This window comes from Belonocnema kinseyi, chromosome 6, assembly GCF_010883055.1.
Source record: "Belonocnema kinseyi isolate 2016_QV_RU_SX_M_011 chromosome 6, B_treatae_v1, whole genome shotgun sequence".
NCBI classification, from domain to species: domain Eukaryota; kingdom Metazoa; phylum Arthropoda; class Insecta; order Hymenoptera; family Cynipidae; genus Belonocnema; species Belonocnema kinseyi.
Genome location: NC_046662.1, coordinates 71,955,235 through 71,976,255, shown reverse-complemented (window position 1 = coordinate 71,976,255; position 21,021 = coordinate 71,955,235). Strand labels below are relative to the sequence as shown.

Here is a 21,021-nt window from a genome sequence, read left to right as displayed (position 1 = left end):
TAAATAAATAATAGTATAATCATATAACATATATAATAATACAAATTTGTATAAAATATTATAGTTTGCTTTTCGACAAGTCTAAAAAATTCAAAAATATTTTTGAATTTTTGCAGTAACTGGAGCATGAATTTAAGTGTTCAGAAACTTTAGAAAAATAAATAGTTATTCAAAATTTGTATTTTATATTAAAAATTAGGTTTGCCCTCAAAATCGAAAAACTAGACGAACGCATGACGCGCAATTAATTATGCCTTAAAAAAAACAGTTTATGATAAAAAAATTAGAAGTATTTCCAAACATGGGTTCAAAGAAATATTAAGAATTTCAGACCTGGAAAGAATAAAATATTCTCCAACAAATATAAAATGTTTATATCAATTCTGAAAAATTGTTCTTTCATAAGTGATTAGGACTCACCTTTGTTGAAAATGCATCTTCGCACTCGGTGCAGAAAAGATTTTCCTCTCTCTGGTGCAGCATCATGTGGGATTTTAAACTCGCCATTCTCGCAAATTTTTTTCCACATTCGGGACATTTTGGCTCGCCAATGTTGTGTGTCGCCATGTGAAGTGTAAAATTCGTCTGCAAGTAATTTTTTTTTTTAGATAGAAAACGCGCATTGAAATTTGTTAAAGGTTTTATAATACCTGGCCAATTAAAGTGCATAATAGGATGATCTGATTTTTTCTCGAATTTTCATGGATAATGTTTCCCCAAAATTCAAATCCACGGCAAATTTTTGTTTTTAAATTAACACAAAAATTCAATTTAGAGATTTTCTCAAACATCATCAAGATCAAGAAATATTTCCGATAAAAAATAAAACTTGCAGGAATTTCAACTATTTGGTTAAATATTAAACTATTTATTTGAAAAATTAACTACTGGATAGAAAATTAACTTTTTGGCTGAAAATTCATAGTTTTGGGTGGAATATTCAACTGCTTTGTGAAAAAATCATGTATTTTGTTGAAGACCCATCTTTTTGGGTGGAAAATTAATTTGATGGCTGTGGATTAAATTATTTTCTTTAAATGCGTGTGGATTCAAATTGTGGGATCTTGCGAAATCTCTGAATAAAATTTTTTTCAAACAAAAAAAGACGCATTTATTTTTTGTAGATTCGAACAAATTGGGAGGCGACATGCATGAAATTTCGAAAAAAGAAAATTCCTAATGTATTTTTGGACCACCATAAATCGCATAATCATCTTAATAGAAAGAAACATTATGAAAAAAGAACTAAAAATTCACCAAAAATGGTATTAAAACATATTTTTTCATAAATATAGGCTTCAGAATCATTCGGGAAATTTAAAACAGTGTCAATAGTAGAATAAGTTCTTTAAAATAGTAAGACAATAGCGTCATGCCAAATTTCACGGTTAATTATTTTTGAAGTCTAGTATAAAATATAAATCTCCCATAAAGTCGCTTAAAATATTTTCATATCTTTTTAAATACTCCAAAAGCTTTGAAATCCCGCAAAATCTTTTAAATCCGTTGAAATCTACTAAAATGTATAAAAAGCACTTGAATTCAATTAAAATCTGTAGAAATTCCTTATAATAATATGGAATATTACTTTCTTTTGAAATTCTATGAATTCCTCAACTATTGTAAAAGTTCTTGAAATCCCTTGCAATTTGATAAATTTCGTAAAAATGTCTTGAAATATTTTAGATCTTCTGAAAATCTTCACCTTTTTCTGAAAAAAAATTTCTTGGAAATTTCTAGGATTCTACGAAATTTTTTGAAATCTCAGTGAATTTCTCGGAGTATTTTAACCCCCTAACGCCCTTAAAACTTTCTTTTTTTCTGAATTTTGAGATATTTAGGCATATTATACCTATGGCGGAGTGTATACAAAACTAAAATTCTAGCTCATTACCGTCCTGAGTTTCATGTAAATCCTTGCGTTAAAAATTGCTGTTCGTCTCAAAGTCATACTTAAAAAAACTCAAGTCTTCCAAACGTTACATATATGTCACTGTGGGCGGTAGAGGGTTAAAATACACTATATTTTGTGAGGTATTTTTAAATTGTTAAAATTCCTTCAATCTTGTAAACTTTAATATCGTTTAAAATCCTATAAAAAAAAGAAAAGTTATTTAATTCTCTGAGACGCTACAAAATCCCATTAGATCCCTATAGGTCCCTTAATATTTCATTCCATTTTATTCACTTCTTAATGAACCCTATAAATTCTTTCAATTTCCATAAAATCCCTGGAGAGCTTTTAAATTTCTTGAAATTCTTAATGCGCTTTTAAAATCCCTCGAAAATTTTTTAATCTCTTGAAATTGCTTGACATTTTTTGAAATCTTGTGGAAGACTTTAAAATCTTTCAAATTTTTTGGAAATCCATTGAAATTTTTTAATCTTTAAAGTACTTAAAGATCCTATGAATCCCGTAGGTTTTGTGGAATCCCTAAAAATCCCTTGAAATATTTCCAAATCGGACGAAACTTATTAAAATATCTTAAAATCTCTTGAAGTCTTTTTAATTTTCTGAAATCCTTTAAAATAACTTAAAATATGTTAAAAATGTGTTTCTATGCCCCTAGAAATCTTTTGAAATCCCGTAGTACATCTTAAAATCTTTACTATATTTTTAAATCCTTGTAAAATGAGAAAGTATTTTAAATACTTAAATCCCCATGGAATCGCTTTATGTCTCTTAAAATTTAATTCGATTTTATTTACTCCCTAAAGTTATTTAGAAATCTTTTTAAATACTCTAAAAGATTGTAAACCCTATACAATTATATTAAATCCTTGAAATCTTTTGATCTTCAAAATCTTAAAATCTTTTCAAATTGTGATTTTTGGGACGTCTGATATATTATTTTAGCCAATCTAGCGAAGAAGTTTCAAAATATGTTTAAAGACGAAATGAAAAAATAGTTGCATTAGTGCGCAATTTTAGAAAATAGTACCATTAATATCATTTTTTCAGGGTTTTCTTTTTATATTAGGAAGAAATTCCCGTTCAATTCTCGGTTTTTTTCCAGGTTCGCAAATATTTTTCTCGGTCAATGATATGTAAAAAATCGAACACTATATCTAAAAATTGTTCCATTTGAAGTAATAAAAACTGAACTGCAAATTAAAGCACGCAAAGTGAAATTCTCGAATTTTAAACTTTTAGAATTGAAGTTTAAAAGTTGTTTCATTGAAAAATTTGGATTCAAATGCTCAATAATTTACAAGTGTAAAATGGAAAATACTAACACTTTTCAATTGAACATTTTTTAATTAAATAAAGTTAAACTGTCAGCTTCAAAATGTTTAACTTTTATAAATCGTAGAGTTCAAATATTCTAATTCAGTTCCAAAAATATAAATCCATGTTATCATTTTCAGTTGTCTAAATGGAAGAATCAATCAATGAATTTAAAAATGACCATACTACCATTTTAAGCAATTTTAAATTCTAATTCCACCTCAGAATTTGGTAGAAATTAAACATTTCTCTGTTTAAATTCGCAATTTTAATTCCCCTGTTCAAATCAAGAATTTTAATTCTTTTCGAAAATTCTCCATGTCAATCCATTGTAAAAATTAGATTTTTTAGGTAAAATTGCCTATACCAATTCTAAATTCAAATTTTTTCCAAAAAAACCTCGCTTCAACAGAGAATAATAATTTTTTTGAAAAATTCAATTTGCCATTGAGAATTGTTATTCTCGTGAATAAATTCCAATTCCAGCTGAGAAATGGTTAAAAATTGAAAATTACCTGTTCAAATTCAGAAACGCAAAAATGAGATTTTTTTGTAAAATTCCCTGTTCCAATTCATAATTTAATTTTGTTCGAAAAAACCTCGCTACAAACCAAAATAATAATTTTCTTTAATTTAACTTTCTTTGAAAAATTCAATTTGCCACCGAGAATTCTTATTCTCGCGAGTAAATTCCACTTCCAGCTAAAATCTTCTGAATATATCTTCAACTTACTCGAATTTCAACAATTTAAGTTACAACTTAAATTTAGTTAAATAAAGCAATTAACCCATTAACGACCAAAGCTATTAATTTTATAACATGAGTTTGACCGCAAAATTTATGGGTATAAAAAAACAATAAATAGATCAAAAGAACTGTTCCTAATGATATTGGGTGAGCTAAATTCGAATCCGTGGTCAAAATTTGAATATTTTGACTTCAAAATTAAATATGGCGGTTTTTGTATACAAAAATAGTGAAAAATGTTTGATTTTTTTTTATAATTTTTTTTCAGGCATAAAACGCTTTAATATGTTAAAATTTCTTCAACCATCGATGCACAAAATTCTTAATCTTTAAAAAAAATTTCTTATATATGTTTTTTCTTCCAGACTGGTGGACAAAATGCAAAAATGTTCCAAAAACTGGTTTTTTCATAATCTTTGTTTTTCTAAAATACTTGAAAGTTTAAAAAAAAGTTCCATGGAACAAAAATGTCTTGAAATTAACCATAGAATAGTATGATTTTTTTTTAGATTTTTTAGGAAAAAATTTTTATTTTTCAAAAAATCAAAAATTTGAAATTTGCAAAAAAAATTTCAAAAAATCTGAAAAAAATTCAAGAATTTTCTTTGACTAATTCAAAGACATTTTTATTCTTGGAAAATTTATACCAGAGCCTATATATTTAAGGAAATAATTGATCAAACTTCATGCGAATACTTTTCATGCGAATTCTTTTCTCATGAAGTTTGATCAATTATTTCCCAAAATATATAGGCTCTGGTACAATTTTTCCAAGAATAAAAATGTCTTAGAATTAGACAAAGAATATTCTTGAATTTTTTCAGATTTTTTGAAAATTTTTGATTTTTTGAAAAATCAAAAAATTGTTCTAAAAAATCTAAAAAAAATTCATATTGTTCTATGGCTAATTTCAAGATATTTTTGTTCCATGGAACTTTTTTTTAAAGTTTCGAGTTTTTGAGAAACACAAAGATGATGGAAAACCAGTTTTTGGAACATTTTTGCATTTTGTCCACCATTTTGGAAGAAAAAACATATATATATATAAATTTTTTGTTAAAGTTTAAGAATGTTGTGCACCGATGGTTGAAGAAATTTTAGGATATTAAAGCGTTTTATGCCTTAAAAGAAGATTTAAAAATAAAGAATCAGACATTTTGCACTATTTTTGTATGCAGAAACGGCCATATTTAATTTTGAAGTAAAAATATTCAAATTTTGACCACGATTCGAATTTAGCTCACCCAAAAACATAAGGAACAGTACTTTTTATCTATTTATTTTTTGTTATACCCATAAATTTTGCGGTTAAACTCATGTTACAAAATTGATAGCTTTGGTCGTTAATGGGTTAAAATTGTAACGTTCAAAGTTTAGTCTTGAATATTTAATTTATAATTACTGATTTAAAATGAAGTCAAATAATTCTAAATATTAAGTAACTGTTCTTTTTCTTAATTGAAAAATTTCAAACTGCATGGTTTAAAAATGGAACATTTTAGAGTGAAATTATATTTGAAATTTATTAAAACCCTTTGACTAAAAATATATTATTTTTCAGTTATTGAAAAATAGATTACAAATTTTTAATAGGGCGTTTACATTTGTATAATTAATAAGACTTTTCAATTGAAACAGTTAAATTTTTAACGTTAAAATCTGGACATTCTAAAATTGTTAACTGATTCCGAATCGTTTTGTAAAATCAATTTATAAATGTTACATTAGACATTTTAAAGTACAATTCAATTTAAGGTATCATTAATTAATTAATATTCACAGTTGATAAACTAAAAATGTTTTTTATCTAAAATTTTCGATTTTAAACGTTTCTAATTTTTAATTGTTTAAGCCTTTAAAACTGTATTTTAAAATTGTTTCAATTGAAAATTGAGCTTAAAAATTAAACAGGAACATTTTTAAACTGAAGGATTTTCGAATTACGCATTCTAAACTCAATGATATCATAATTGAAAAAGGCCACAATTAAAATAATTATTTAAAAACGGTTAAAATCAAAGTTGGAAGGATATTTTTTCTACAAATTTGTAAAATTCAAAGTCAAAAAATAAATTTATTTTCATTTCCGAGTCTCATAAAATTCCCGGTCCAGCGACCACCCTGTTTTTTTTTAATAATTTCAAAATAATTCCATCATTAGAAAAGTGTCAATAGCAGCATAAGTCTGAGGGCTGGAAATGGACTTTCAATTTCTGAATCATAAGAATCAGTAAGAATAATAAAACATTTTTAAAGATTTCTCACTGGCACATTAAATGATGCGGGACACTTTGGACACCGGTGCGGCTTTTCCTCTGCATGATGTTCCATATGCCTTCGATATAAACTGTGCTTCTTAAAGTCCTCGCCACAAATTTCGCATTTTAATTCAATCTTTCTCTAAAAAAGAAGAAAAATCCCATGAAACCATTCATCAATGAAAACCGACAAAAAACAAACGAATTCTGCATTAAAGCTTCAAGTTACAAGCACTTACAAGAGACTTTTCACTTTTCTTCGGCCTGCCAGGACTTCTCTTCGGAGATTTCAACTGAGATTTGGAAGACTTGGATACTGGAGACATAACAGGTGTCGAAGAAAATTCTTTGGAAGACGTGTCTGGTTTCGCTCTGATAGGTTGGTATTGAGATATTTGATAACCGACTGGAGATTGATCTTCTTTTGTAGGAATGGTTGGAATCAAATTGGAATCATTTGAAATGAAGGAGATCATGTTTGTAGGAAGCAAAGTTGCTTGTTGGGTTCTTGATCCCGAAATTCCTCCCAAATTGAATTGCAGTAGTGACTATAAATTAAAAAGAAGATCCATTTTTTCTAGTGCAGGGAGAAAATACAAGATTGCTACGAAAGTCCAATTTCAAAATTCCCTGACAAATTACTTCTAAATTTTGGGTGAAAACTTTTCAAGCAAAAAACAAACAAACAATTTTTAACAAAAAAGTAAAATTTTCAGACAAAAATATAATATTCCAACCAGGACGATTAATTAATTATTTTTTTACGTTTAACCGAGAACCGGACTTATGAGAACCGAACTATAAAGAACGACAGCAGGATATGTTTAAAAAAAAATTTACTTCCAAAAGTTCAAATTTCAGTTTAAAAAAATATTTTCCTTTAAAACAGCTAATCTGAAAAAAAACAGTTAAATTTCCAATCAAAAAGATGAATTTGTAACAAAATACAGAAATTTTCAACTAAAGAAACTAAATTTTCAACCTAAAACGCAAGTTATACTTTTTGTCAAAACAAATTTTCTTAACCTTAAGGCACGAATTTTCAACAACAAAATTTCTATGAAATAAATGAATTTTCAAACAAAAAGATGCTATTTTAAAAAATACATGAATTTTCAACCAAAAAGATGAAGTTTTCACCAAGAAAATTATTAAGCTGTCACAAAAGATGAGTTTTCAACAAAATATTCAAATTTTAAGTCAGAAAAATTAATTTTCATTAAAAAAAATTGAATTTTCAACAAAAAAGTTCAATTGAAATAAATAAATTTTCAACCAAAAAGATTTTATTTTACAAAATACATGAATTTTCAACAAAATAGCTAAATTACTAACCAAAATACAAATTTTTAACAGAATACATAAATTTTTGACTACAAAAAGACAATTTTTCAACCAAATAATTAAATTTTCAATCAAAAACTTAAATTTGTCAACAAGATTAATATTCAACCACAAAAGATGAATTTTCAACAAAATAAATACATTTAAATCCAATGGTTTATTAAAAAAAATTCATTTTTAACTATAAAAAAGAAATTTTTAACAAAATAATCACATTCTAAGGGGGGGAAAAAAATATTTTTTAACCAAAAAGATGCATTCTTTACCAAGAAGATTAATATTCTACCACAATCGACAAACTTTGCAACAAAATACATAAGTTTGTAATTATAAACAAATGAATTACATTTTCAACCTAGGAGATACATTTTTAACAAGAATAGTAAAATTTTAAGTAAAAACACTCGTTTTTAAAAACAAAATAATTTTTAAAAAAATTGTTACATTTTCAATCAAAGAGATACATTTTTAACAATAATTGTGAACCTTCGGTTAAAAAAAAACACATTAATTTTTGACCCGGAAACACGAAGTTTCAACAATATAGTTACATTTTCAACCAGAAAGATGAATTTTCCACTAGAATTGTTGAATTTTAATTTAATCAAATAATATTTATGAACAAAATAATAAAATTTGTAACCATAACATCAATTTTCAAGAACAAAAATAAATAAAATTACACGTTTAGAAGACTTACTTGTTATTACCACCCTTGAACTTCAATTTCAATTTATCGAAAATTCCCTAATTTTTCAGGTTTTCTCTTAAATTCCCTGACTTTCTCTGGTCAGATTTAAAAGCCCTGACTTTCCAAGAATTCCCTGACCTGCAGCAACCTGAAATATCTAAAAGTAGAAAATCATAACTTACTATATTTGATTCTGGATTGTCGTTAGCCGTTTTGGAAGCGACGGAAATTTCGTTCGTGTCGTTTATGAAAGTTATCGGCGTACTCATCAACTCAATTGTACCATCTCCGGTTTCTAGAAATAGCGAAAAAATATATTTTTAAATATATAATAAAGAGCGCTTTTCAATCAATCAAAAATACTTTAAAATGAAGAAATGTCCCACAAAATAAATAGAAGTAAACAAAGATTGAAGACAGAGTTATCACAAAAATCTTAACACCTGGCTACAAAATAATATTTATTAAATCTTCTCAAAGGCGTAATCGAGAATTCTCACCTGTCACGGCAAGAAGAGTTCCCCCATCATCAGAAAGGATAAAACTCAAGGGTATTGAATCCATGGTGTCCATGGTGGGTGCCATGGCTGTTGAATTACCAACAGTCCGTGATGTCAACATTAGTGTTCTATTCACAATTAAATACAATTAAATACAATTAAACTATTCACTGAATCGAATGGATAGCAGATTCACTTAGCAAATTCATTTTTAATATATAAGTAATTAAATAACGCTAAAGAAGCAAGTCTAAAATTGAAGTTATTAAAGCTGAACATAACCTATACAAATATTAAAGCTTAATAGAACTCTAAATATTGAAATTTTCGAAAAAAAATCAAGAACCATAGTACTTTAAATTCAAAGCTGTGTCGTTACCTAGTTTAATAACGGTTAAATATAAATATTATTGAGCATTTTAACACTTTCCAGACATTAGACAAAAAACAACACCATTCTGGTGATTATTTGATCGATACTCGCGATCGCTACGCCATCTGGTAGCAATTGGTAGCAAACTTTTACAATTGTGTTTAATTTTTCAATTAAATTAAATTAAAGGCATTTTACTTTGAATCATCTGATGTTAATAAACTGACTTAATATTAGGAGCTACTTGAGTCTTATTAAATTAGAATTTTCCTAGCCTTTGATTGTATGCATAAATTTCCATAATTTTAAATGCTAACCAAAATTTATGTTACAACAATTTAAAAAATAGAAACTCGAATTTTATAATCCTCGAATTTGTCAAAAAATGGAACAAAATTGAATAAAAAAAATAATAAACTTGTTTGAGGATAATTCAATTTTGGTATTCCTAAAGTGATCAAAGGGATCAAGATATGTGTGATATGATTGGCATTTGATCAACGACCTCGCTCTCCATTGGCTGGACATTCTTCCATATTTACGCGCCACGTTTAATATTTAACAAAACCTTTTAACAAAATATAGTTATAAAAAATAGCACTTTTAAAGGAAAAAGTTGAATTTTCACATAAAAAGATTAATTTTCCATCAAGAAGATTAATTTTATACTAATGTATGAATCCCAAACGAAATAGTTGAATGCTTTACCAAAACAGATTAATTTATTAATTTGCGTAGGTTTGAATCTGTTAAATTTTTCATTGATCTCAATTAGTAACTGTTCGATCTCTAACCGTCTTTAAATAAAAATGATAAAATTTTTACAAATAGAGATATGAATTTTTAAACCAAAATGATAAATTTTACGCCAAACAATCAAATTTCGAATTCGAGAATATGAACTTCCAACAAGAAAGGAACTATTTTGTGTAAAATTTGCTTGGAAATTTAAATAATAAAACAAATTTTCCACAAAAAAGTTACATTTTTAAACAAGCGTTTAAATTTTAAACTAAAAAGATTCATCTTATATACGAAGATCATTATTTTTTACCATAAAAGTCGAATTTTCAATCAAATAGTTTGATTTTTAACCATATATTTTTGAAACTAAAATTATGAAACTTCCACAACAAAAAATATATTTTTAAAATATAGTTCAACTTTTAGCCGAGTATTTGAATTCTCAACCCTAAATTATGAATTTTTATCAAATATGTTACTTTTAAACCAAATCGTTGAATTTTTAACCAAATAGATGAATTTTCTACAAACAAGATTAATCTTCGACATATATATGATGAATCTATAATTGGATAGTTATATTTTCAGCCTGAAAAATTCATTTAGAACCAAAACATTGAACAAGATTTCACCAAATTACTCATGTTTTGCATGAAAGAGGTGAATTTTGATCTAAAATGACGATTTCTCAACCAAAAAATTAATTTATAACAAATTTATTATAACTTTTAACCAAGTCGTTCAATTTTCAACTAAAGAGATTATTTTTCAACTTATATAATGAATTTTAAACTTGAATAGTCGAATTTAGGGTAAAAGAAATTTGTAACAAAATAGTTGCATTTTCAATTTTTCAACTAAGGAGATCATCTTCAACTAAAATTGTGGATCTTACCAAAAAAAATTAATTGCTAACAAAGCAGTTCAACTCTTAGCCAATTAGTTGAATTTTGAACTTGAAAATATGATTTTTTAAATAAATTTATAAGATTTCAACAAATATTTAAATTTTCAATCCAAATAGATGATTTTTCGACCAAAAAAGATATACACTTCAACCAAGTATGTAGTTAAATTTTCAACCAGAGAGATACATTTTCCACTTATATAATGATTTTAAAACTAAAATAGTTAAATTTTCAGTCAAACAAATTAATTTTTAAGGAAAAAATAGTAATTTGTAACAAAATAGTTACATTTTGAATGTTTTAATGAAGGAGGTAAATTTACAACTAAAATTGAGAATATTTAACCAAAAATATTAATTTTCAAGAAAGTAGTTCAACTTTTAGCCAAGTAGTCAAATCCTGAACCCGAAAATATGAATTTTCCTCAATAATATTAATTTTCAACCAAATATATAATTTTTTGACCAAAAAAGACAAGCTTTCAGTGAAGTATTTACATTTTGTATCTGAGAGATGAATATTCAACTTATACAATGAATTTTGTTTTTAATAGAGCAGTTAGCTTTCTGTCAAAAAATAATAATATATCAACTGCATATTTATATTTTCAACTAAAGAGTTAAATTTTTGACTAAAATTATCAATCATTAACAAAAAAAATCAGTTCTAACAAAGTCATTTAACTTTTAGCCAAGTGTTTCAATTTCTAACTCGAAAATATAAATTTTTAACAGAAATATTCATTTTCAACAAAAATAGCAATTTTTAACAAAAGTATTCATTTTGAACGAAATAGTTGAGTTTTCAATTAAATAGGTCAATTTTAGAGAAAAAATACAAACTTTCAACAAATTAGTTTAATTTTGAACGAGAGACATGAATTTTCAATTTAATAATTGTAACTAAATATTTATATTTTTAACTAAAATTATGAATCGCCAACCCAAAAATTAAGTTGAAAAATATTAATTTCCAACAAAAATATTGATTTTTTCAATTGAAGTAATGTATTTTTAACAAAAATGTGAATTCTTTAGCCAACAAAAAATGTTAACAAAGTTCAAATTTTAGTTAATTAGTTGAATTTTCAACAAAAAAAGCTAATTTTACACTGAGCACTTTTCTTATTAAAATTTACATAGAATTAAATGTTTTAATTTAATTCTTGATAGCGGTTTTTAATTATTTTAAATTTTCCCGCCTCAATATATGACATTTTGAAATGTGTGAAATTTTCCCAAAGTTTCATGAAATTTCGCAACCCTAAGAGCTCACTTGATTAGTTTAGGAACACTCGGAGGTTAGGTTTGGTGGTTTGGAGGGGGCTGAGCTGTCCGCGATATGAGTGTGGTGTATCCGAAAATCGTGTGTGCAAAAAAGGGCTCGATTATTAATTATTGCATTCCAAATGTTTTTACTGAAGTGACGCCGCAATGAATTCGCGGATCATTGGACGTATCGTGTTACAAGCAGCGTGTTAGCGGACTCGCAAATAAGCACTACCAATGGACGCGGCCATAGCAGAAATCGCGCAAATCTCGCTCATTAACTACTTCGATTAGTAAATTACATTAAAATCTACATAATGCCGAAAAACGATGTGAAATTCAAGTGTCTACCAGCTACCTTCGCTTGGACCCTTTTGCTCAGCACCACAACTCTCTTTTTCTATTTCCCGTAAGTATTCCACACGCCTCTCACTCACTTTTCTTTTCCCGTGCGCACACCGCACCAATCTTTTTCATCACTCGTTCCCACTGGACCTAATTTCAGATAAATTCCAAGCATGGATATCAAATCGCAGGTGTCAGTTGTGTAATTTCATCATTTTTTGGTTTAATGGTCATGTCGCTTCAATTGGTGTCGTGCGCTCACGTTGCTTTTTCCCCGATTTTTTTACCCTCTTTAATGAGCGGGACAAGCCCATAACAAGTTCAGATAATCTAGAGGCAAAAACAAGGCTTTTAATCCTATAACCCTTGCGTTTTTCTCGGAATTGTCGAGTTGATTTTCAAGAGTTTCAGGCTTGATTTCAAGGCAAGGTGTTGAATAATAGTTGGTTATTGAAATAAAGATTATTTGTGCAAGGTTGTTTAATGCGATTAGTTCTCGTAGTTAATGGATTCATTCATTAAATACGACGAGAATGAATGAACTTTTATTATTGATAGAGGTTTTATCATGATTGTAGAAAACTTAACGATGAAGGAACATTTCTAAATAGATTTATTATGAGTTGTTCCGAAAGTCAGCTGTCAAGAATTTAGAAAGTAGTTCTATAGGTCATGTTAAGATTGATGGGATATTTGTTGATTAATTAAAATCTAATTAGCACAACAAAAATAACCTAATTCTGACTTAGAACTTCCTCTTATATAAAAGTTCATTTTTCTTACATAGTTGATGGAATTCCACGTGGTTATTTTATATGCACTAGAAAACAAACACGCTACTTTTTTTTGTCTCACGCAATTTTTAAATTAAAATATAAAATTAGTATTAACACAAGAATTTGGTAAGGCAGTAAAAAAAAAAACGTGCACCCGATTCGTTTTTATTGTCTCGCGCAATTTTTAAATTAAAATATCAAATTAATATTAATACAGCCTTTTTGTATTTCATAGTGTCTGCTGTTTAAAATAGAAGGAAGGAAAAGCAAGGACAATATTTTTTATAATATATGAAAATTGATACCTTAAACTTCAGAATTAATATATAATATGAACTAGAATAGTTTAACATACTGTCAAAACTGTGACTCTCGCACAGGATTGAAACCTTGAAATATCTCCTTTTAATATAATTTATCATCGTGAAAGAATTAAATCCCTTATTAAAATTATGAATTTTTAACGATATAGTTGTGAATCATCTACCAAAACATCAGTGACTGAATTCTAGCTCTAACCGTTCTTAACTAAAAATGATAAAATTTCTACAAAAGAGATTTGAAATTTCTAACCAAAAATACGAATTTCACAAAAAACAAATTATTAATTCGAGAATAACAAAAAAAAACTCCATTTCCAGTAAAAATAAAATAATTTTTCACGACAAAAAGCGAATTCAAAAAAAAAAAACTAGTCACATTTTTAATAAAATTATTTTTTGAGCAAAAAGATTCATTTTATACGAAAGAGATTAATTTCCTACCAAAAAAGTTATATTTTTAACTTATAGGATTATTTTCAAATAGAATAGTTAAATTTACATGAAAAAGAAAAATGAATTTTTACAAAAACAAAATTTGTTATATTTACATTTTCAACCAGAGATAAGTTTTCAACTAAAATTAGAAATCTTCGGTCCAAAAAAGATTAATTTTTGACTAGGAAAGACAAATTTTCAACATATATGACAAATCATTAACTGGATTAGTTAAATTTTTGGTCAAAAACGTAATTTTTATCTTTAAAAAATGAATTTTTAATTAAATAATTGTTTTTTTAACGAAAGACTGGAATTTCTAACTCAGCTAGATAAATGTTTAGAACAAAAAATTAATTTTAACAACAAACTAAAAATTGGTGATAGTAGTAGAATTTGTAATCCGAAAAATTTCATTTTCAACAAAAATGTTAATTTTTAACCAAATAGATCAATTTTCACCAAAAAGATTAATTTTTGAAAACAAAAGACAAATTTTCTACATAACATTTACATTTTCAACCAAGCAGAGGATTTTTCAAACACAAAAAATTAATTTGTATACAAGTAGTTCAACTTTTATCCAAGTAGTTGAATTTTCAATCAAATATACGATTTTTCGACCCGAAAAGATAAACTTTCAACAAAATATTTTTATTCTTAGTCATAAAAATTAATTTTTAACTTATATAATGAATCTTCAAATGTTGCAATTTTGAAACTAAAATATTAAATTATTATTAATACAAAATTGTTCTATTTCATTGTATCTATTATCTAAAATAATATAAAAGAAAAACAAGGCTAATACTTTTGATAATTTATGAAAATTGATATCTTAATTTCAGAATTAATATATATTTGTTTACATTATATGGACAAAGCGTTGAATTTTTGTACAAAAATACCGATTTCCGACAAAATACACAAACGTAAGGTTGTTATAAATTGTAAGTTAAATTTTTGGAATCAAATTATTATTTTTTAAATAATCTTTCCTATAGAAAATGCTAACTTTGTAAAAATTCTTTGAAATTTAATAATTTTGTATATTCATTGCTTAGAATTGTAAATCTTCTTTGAAACGTAATGTTTTTTGTTTAACAAGGAGATAATCGGATTTGGGGTTTAGTGCAGTGTCACGAATTCCCTACTGATAGTCCATTGGATGACTATTAATTTTCCAAAACATTTACCAGTATAGAACCGTTTTCGAATAAATTCACGTTTCTACCATTTTTTATTAATTCAAATATTTATTTATGGAATTCTGATATAAAATTATGTAAATATAACATTTTTAACTGAAAAATTCGAGGGTTGAAAATGGAAGAAAAATGAATTTCCAACATTTGAAAATTGAATTTTCTTTTATTTTCAATATTCTTCAATTGTCAACAGTCAAAAATTAAATTTTTTGGCCAAAAACATTAAGATAATCCAAAATTGTTTAAATATTCTAAATTTTGTTCACATTATGATGACTTTTGTTTAAAAATGCCAACGTAACATAAAATTGTCAAAAACATTGTAATCATTTTTTAATACATATTTCAATTTCTAACGAAAAACGCCAACAAAACGTAACAAAAAGTGTGCCAAACTCTAAATGTTTTATTAAATTGAATGATTTTTGTTTAACAATTTTTAATTGCATAACATTTTCTGTTTAATCATTTTTGTTTTCGATTGTTCCTAAAAAATTGTAAAGTTTATTTGAAATCTAATAATTTGTTCTTAAAAGTAACAATAATTTCAGACAGAAAACTCTAACACAACATAGCAGAAATTTGTTCAGAATTATAAATCTTCTTCGAGATGAAAAACGTCAATAAAACCTGAAATTTTAAAAAATTGCTAATCTTTTTCTAACTGTATAATTTTTTTTTAAATACCAACTTTTTGTATAAAACGCTAAACTAAATTAAAATTGTTAAAAAATTATGAATCTTTTAAGATGGAACTATTTTTATTTAAAACTAACGATTTGCGGTAAAAAAATCTGATAAAGCCGAATAACGAAAATTGTGGAATTAATTGTAATCTTGGAAATCTTATAATTTTTTATAAAAAATATCCACTTCTGGATTTTATGGTATTATATTGAAATTCGGTTTAAAAACTATTAATTTCCAGTGAAAAGCATTAACATAAAATAAGGAATATTATTGATAATCGGTGAAATTATAAGATCGAACTTTAGAATTAATGTGTAATTTTCTTACAATATATTTACAGTGAAACTCTTGCATTTTTAATAAAAAAATAGCAATTTCAGGCGAAAAATACTAACAGAACAATGCGAAATTATTAAATATTGTAATTCTTCTTTGAAATTTAATTTTTTTTATTAAAATGCCGATTTCCAACGTAAAACACTAACATAATACGGCAATTTTAAAAGATTCTAAATCTGATTTAAATTATGATTTTTGATGACAAAAAACGATTTCCTGTGAAAAACGTTAATATAACCTTAAACTTTTTAAAAATTAAAAATCTTCTTCAAACTAATGATTTTTTAAATACCTATTTCTAGAGAAAAATGCTAACACAATCAAAATTATTTAAAATTATGGCTCGTATTTAAAATCGATTTTTTAAATTAAAAATACCAATTTCCTACGGGAAAAAAATCCAAAATTTGTAAAAGATTCTAAATTTTCTTCAAACTCTAATAATATTTGTTTTTAAATACTAGTTTATGTTGTAAAACACGAACGTAATCTAAAACTGTTAAGAAATTATAACATTTACAATACTAAATAAATTTAATATAGCCTGTAATTGTTCTGAAATTCCAATTCTGGTTACGACTAAAATAATTTTTGTTTAAAAGTAATAATTTTTTGTGTCTGATGCAAACATAATCTAAAATTGTTAAAAGTTGGAAATCTGCTTTATAATGTAGTTTATTAAATTGTAAATTGTTCAAAACTGACAAATTTGGTTTAAACAATAATAATTTTTGTTCTAAAGTGAAATTTTTGGTGTAAAACGGTAATAACTTAAACTTCTTAAAAGTTACGCATGTTCTTTGAAATCTGTTTTTTTTTCAATTTACGCTACCAATTTCCGATGAAAAACACTAAACGAAATAAAAATTGTTAAGAGATTTTAAATCATGTTCAAATTACAATGATTTTTGTTTTAAAATACCAATTTTTCACGTGTAACTCTAAAATAACCTGAAATTGTTAAAATTTGTGAATCTTTTGAATTTTCTGTTTTTCAGAAAAATACCAATTTCCGATGAAAAACACTAACATAATCCAAAATTTTCAAAAGATACTAAATCTTGTTCAAATTATATTTTTTTTTTTTATTTTAAGAGACTTTTTTTTCATTGCTAGCATAACTTAAAACTGTTAAAATTTGAAATTCGTCTTTAACCAAAAAGATCCAATTTCTGTCGAAAAATACTAACATAATACCAAATATTGTAGCCTACAATTGTTGATAAATTACGAGCTTTTAAAATCTAATGATATTTTAATGTACCAATTTTTTACGTAAAGCGCTAACGTAACTCTTAATTGTTGAAAGTTGTTAATCGTCTTTAAGAATCGAATTCTTTCATTAAAAATGCCAATTTTCGACGAAAAACACTAAAAAATCTAAGGTTTTTAATAAATTCTACATCTTAGTCAAATTTTAAGGATTTTTGTTTTAAAATACAAATTTTGGATGTGCGCTATAGAGCTGTACACAAAAAATTGGTGATAAGTACGTTATAACGTAACATACAATTTTTGAAAAACTATCACTCTTTAAAATCTAATGGATTTTGTTTAAAAATGTCAATCTCTGATAATAAAGAAATACTAACAAAACCGGAAAACGCAATTTCTTGAAAAATATGTAACCTTTGAAATCTAAAAATTTATTATTACAAATACCCATTCAAATTGTACTAAAATTGTTAAATATAAAGAATCTTGATGATAATTTTGGTTTGCAATTCCACGTGAAAAACACTATCATAAAACATGTATAATATTTGCAATAGTTTATTTTATAATTTTAACGGTGGCCGTACAGAAATAGATAATAAAAAAAATCGGAATTTCTCAGGAAAGCGAAAAAACGTTCTGTAAAATCTTAATCATTCTTGTAATATAAAACAAAAGTTTACTAATCAGCGGAAGTGTTGCTAAATTTAGGTCAAAAAGTAGGTCTGAAGTTCCGAAATTTCAATTGAACAAAATATTTTTTTAAATTCTATTTTACCCGTAAATATTTTCCAACCACAAAAAAATGCAGTATAATTTTGCTTTATTAAATATATTATTTCCAATATAAATTAACCAATTTTGTAGCCATTTTTATTGTTTACGAAGTCATCAGTACAAAAATTCGTTCATTTGAACTCCACAAATTAGAAGAGGTTTGACTGCGGATTGCGAAAAAATGTTATCCTTAGTTGAAATGAAAAATAAAAACTTACTCCCGAGTATTAAGTTTTTGAATAAAAAAAAAATTGGATCTAAAAAAGTTAGCCAATTCCTGGTAAATAGTCCAAGAATTTTTAATTTACAATAAGATATAGAATTAAATTTAGGATAAAATTGGCATATTTTTTAAACCTTTCGTCAATTCTTTTTTTAAAGTCTTAATTATACTTTTGCAGTATTGGATCTTACTATTGGTTCAGAGAACCTTTCAGATTGAAGAAAAAAATCTGCATTTTTCCAAGAATGTATATAAAAATAGTTCAATGCGCGATAAATTCTTTCCAGCGTGTCTAAAATTAGCTAGATTTAAAAAAGAAGATATAGGTATTATCTCAAGATGACCTCCTTTCATTAGGAATTCTACTTTGCGAAAATTCTTCTCACTGTTTCTACGATTTCGTCTTAGAAAAATAATAATTACTCTAGGAAAAAAATTGTATTACAAATTCTAGTTTCAGAGTATTTTTAAAATAAATGCAGATAAATTCTCTGAACTCTTAAAAAAATTGTTATTATTTTGTGCATATTGGTGAATGAAACTTATTTATTCTTTGGGAATTACAGGTGTCGATATTACATTGAACCGTACCCATGGGTTCCTGCGTTGCAAGGAGTTATCACCTTCTTCGTCTTGGCAAATTTTACACTAGCCACGTTCATGGACCCTGGAGTTATACCGAAAGGTATGATTTTGAATTTAAAGCCTTTGAAATTTAGAGATAACTAACCTCACTTTATGTGTAGTTTTTCGATTTAAGGGAGGCCATCATTTTTAATAAAAAATAAAACTTTGGGATAACTAATTATTTGAAAAAATTGTTAAACACCTAAATCTAAACTTGAATTCGATTGCGAGATTTGAGAACAAAAACATTGTCCGTTTTTTTTTAAACTTACATAAATATAATTTTTCTAAGATTTTTGAGAAAATTCAAGATATGTGGTAAAAGAGTCTAAAATATGCTTAATATAATTGTTTTGACTTTACAGGATTTTAGAAAATATTAGGAAAAATTCGAGTCTTTTTAAAAGATATTTAGGTCCCTTAAAAAGTTTTGAAAAAACAAACAAATATTTAATAAATTTTCGAAAATCTTTCCAAGTTATAAAATATTTGTGATGTCTTCAAAACCTATTAAATTCCTATTTAAACTCACTACATTTTTTTCAAAATTTTGGAAAATCATTCAAAATGTTCAAAATTACCTTAAATCTTCCACATTTTTCGAAATTTTGAAATATCTTAAAATGTTTCAAAATTGTCTTTAAACATTAATTTATCAAAAAATAATTATTTCAAAATTTTCCCTGTGAATTTTAAAATGTTTTCAATTGCCTCAAAATCTTCCAGATTCTTTCTTTAAACTTCTACATTTTTCAAAAAGGTTTTTAAATCTGTTCAAGTTTAACATTTTTCAAATATCTTTTCGAATATTCAAAATATCTCTTGAATTACTCGATTTATTTTTTTATTTTGTAAACTTGCCAATTTGAAACAATTTGCTTTTTATAATTTTCTGCACACTGTTACACAATTTATGGAAATCATTTAAAATTTGTTAGACCTTTTTCGATTTTCTCTTCAAATGCAATTTTCAAGCAAACAAAATAAGAAATTTCATATTTTCTAATGAATCTTAAGATAATTCTTTTTTCAATCTTTTCGTAACTTTAAAACCTTCTACATATTTTAAATCTCAAATTTTTCCTATCAAATTAAAAAAAAATTCTTCAAAACTTTGAAATTCTTCTTTGACAATGTGGAACTCTTTTGAAATCTTTTTAAATATTCTCTTAAATAAATTTATTGAAATCTATTTTTTGTTTAGTTTTTAAAATCTTTAAAAGAATAACGTTATTTTTAAATCGTAGAAAAGCTTGTAAATATCTGTTATTTATGTACCCATAAATCTTAAGAACATTTTTTTTGTTCTCTTAAAACTTTTTAATATTTTTAAAAAGTTTCGGATTTTTTTACGAAATTTTCAAAAATTTAGGTATCTTTTAAAAAAATTTAAACAAAAATTTTCCAATTTTAAAACTATTTAAAAATCTTTTTAAAAATTCTAATTGTTTCTTAAACTTACTCGAATTATTTCCAAAATTTTGTAATTTTACAAAACTGATTTTTTTAAATTTTCGCTTTAAAATCTTCTGCACTCTGTTTTGAAATGTTGGGAAATCATTTGAAATGTTTTGAAATCTTTTCAAATTTTCTCTTAAAATTAATGTTTGAGCATAAAAAATCATTTGAAATTTTCCCAAGAACTCAAGAATTTTCTTCTTTTTTTTCTTCCCTTGAAACGCTTCAAAGTACAGATTTCCTACAAATGTTTAAAATCTTGCAAAATTAAAAAACAATCAGCCTAAAATCCTCCAGGTTGTTTTACGACACATTTTGACATCTTCAAAACTTGACATTATTTTTAAAAAATAAAAAACTAAACTATTAAAGATTTTTCAAGAAATCTTAAAAGAAAAATTATCTCAACATTTTTAAAAAGCTTCTAAATTTTTTTCGAATTCTTCAAATAAATTTTCGACCCTGAATTAGTTTTTCTTATCTTTTTGAAAATGTGAAAAAGTTCAGAAATTATAGTGTAATAGGAAAATGTCAAGAATATA

The 21,021-nt window shown here is 25.6% G+C and overlaps 2 protein-coding genes across 5 annotated transcripts in view; one reads left to right on the top strand and one right to left on the bottom strand.

The window, feature by feature from the left end:
• The window catches only part of LOC117175115 (zinc finger protein 236-like), an 82,567-nt gene extending 73,319 nt beyond the window's left edge, over positions 1 to 9,248 (bottom strand). The window contains exons 1-6 of the mRNA XM_033364685.1: positions 9,150 to 9,248; positions 8,771 to 8,898; positions 8,453 to 8,565; positions 6,475 to 6,783; positions 6,243 to 6,377; positions 421 to 585 (exon numbers count right to left, since the gene is read on the bottom strand). Of these exons, the coding sequence (XP_033220576.1) occupies positions 421 to 585; positions 6,243 to 6,377; positions 6,475 to 6,783; positions 8,453 to 8,565; positions 8,771 to 8,891 (843 nt within the window). The 5' untranslated portion in view covers positions 8,892 to 8,898; positions 9,150 to 9,248. The remainder of the gene's footprint in view (positions 1 to 420; positions 586 to 6,242; positions 6,378 to 6,474; positions 6,784 to 8,452; positions 8,566 to 8,770; positions 8,899 to 9,149) is intronic.
• Positions 9,249 to 12,088: 2,840 nt separating this feature from the next.
• The window catches only part of LOC117174219 (palmitoyltransferase ZDHHC5), a 43,262-nt gene continuing 34,329 nt past the window's right edge, over positions 12,089 to 21,021 (top strand). For all 4 annotated transcript variants that reach the window (XR_004467278.1, XR_004467277.1, XR_004467276.1 and 1 more), the window contains exons 1-2: positions 12,089 to 12,472; positions 18,961 to 19,079. Coding sequence is in view for 1 of the 4 variants with exons in the window: in XM_033363090.1 (XP_033218981.1) it covers positions 12,381 to 12,472; positions 18,961 to 19,079 (211 nt within the window). In the remaining 3 variants the exon portion in view is untranslated. The remainder of the gene's footprint in view (positions 12,473 to 18,960; positions 19,080 to 21,021) is intronic.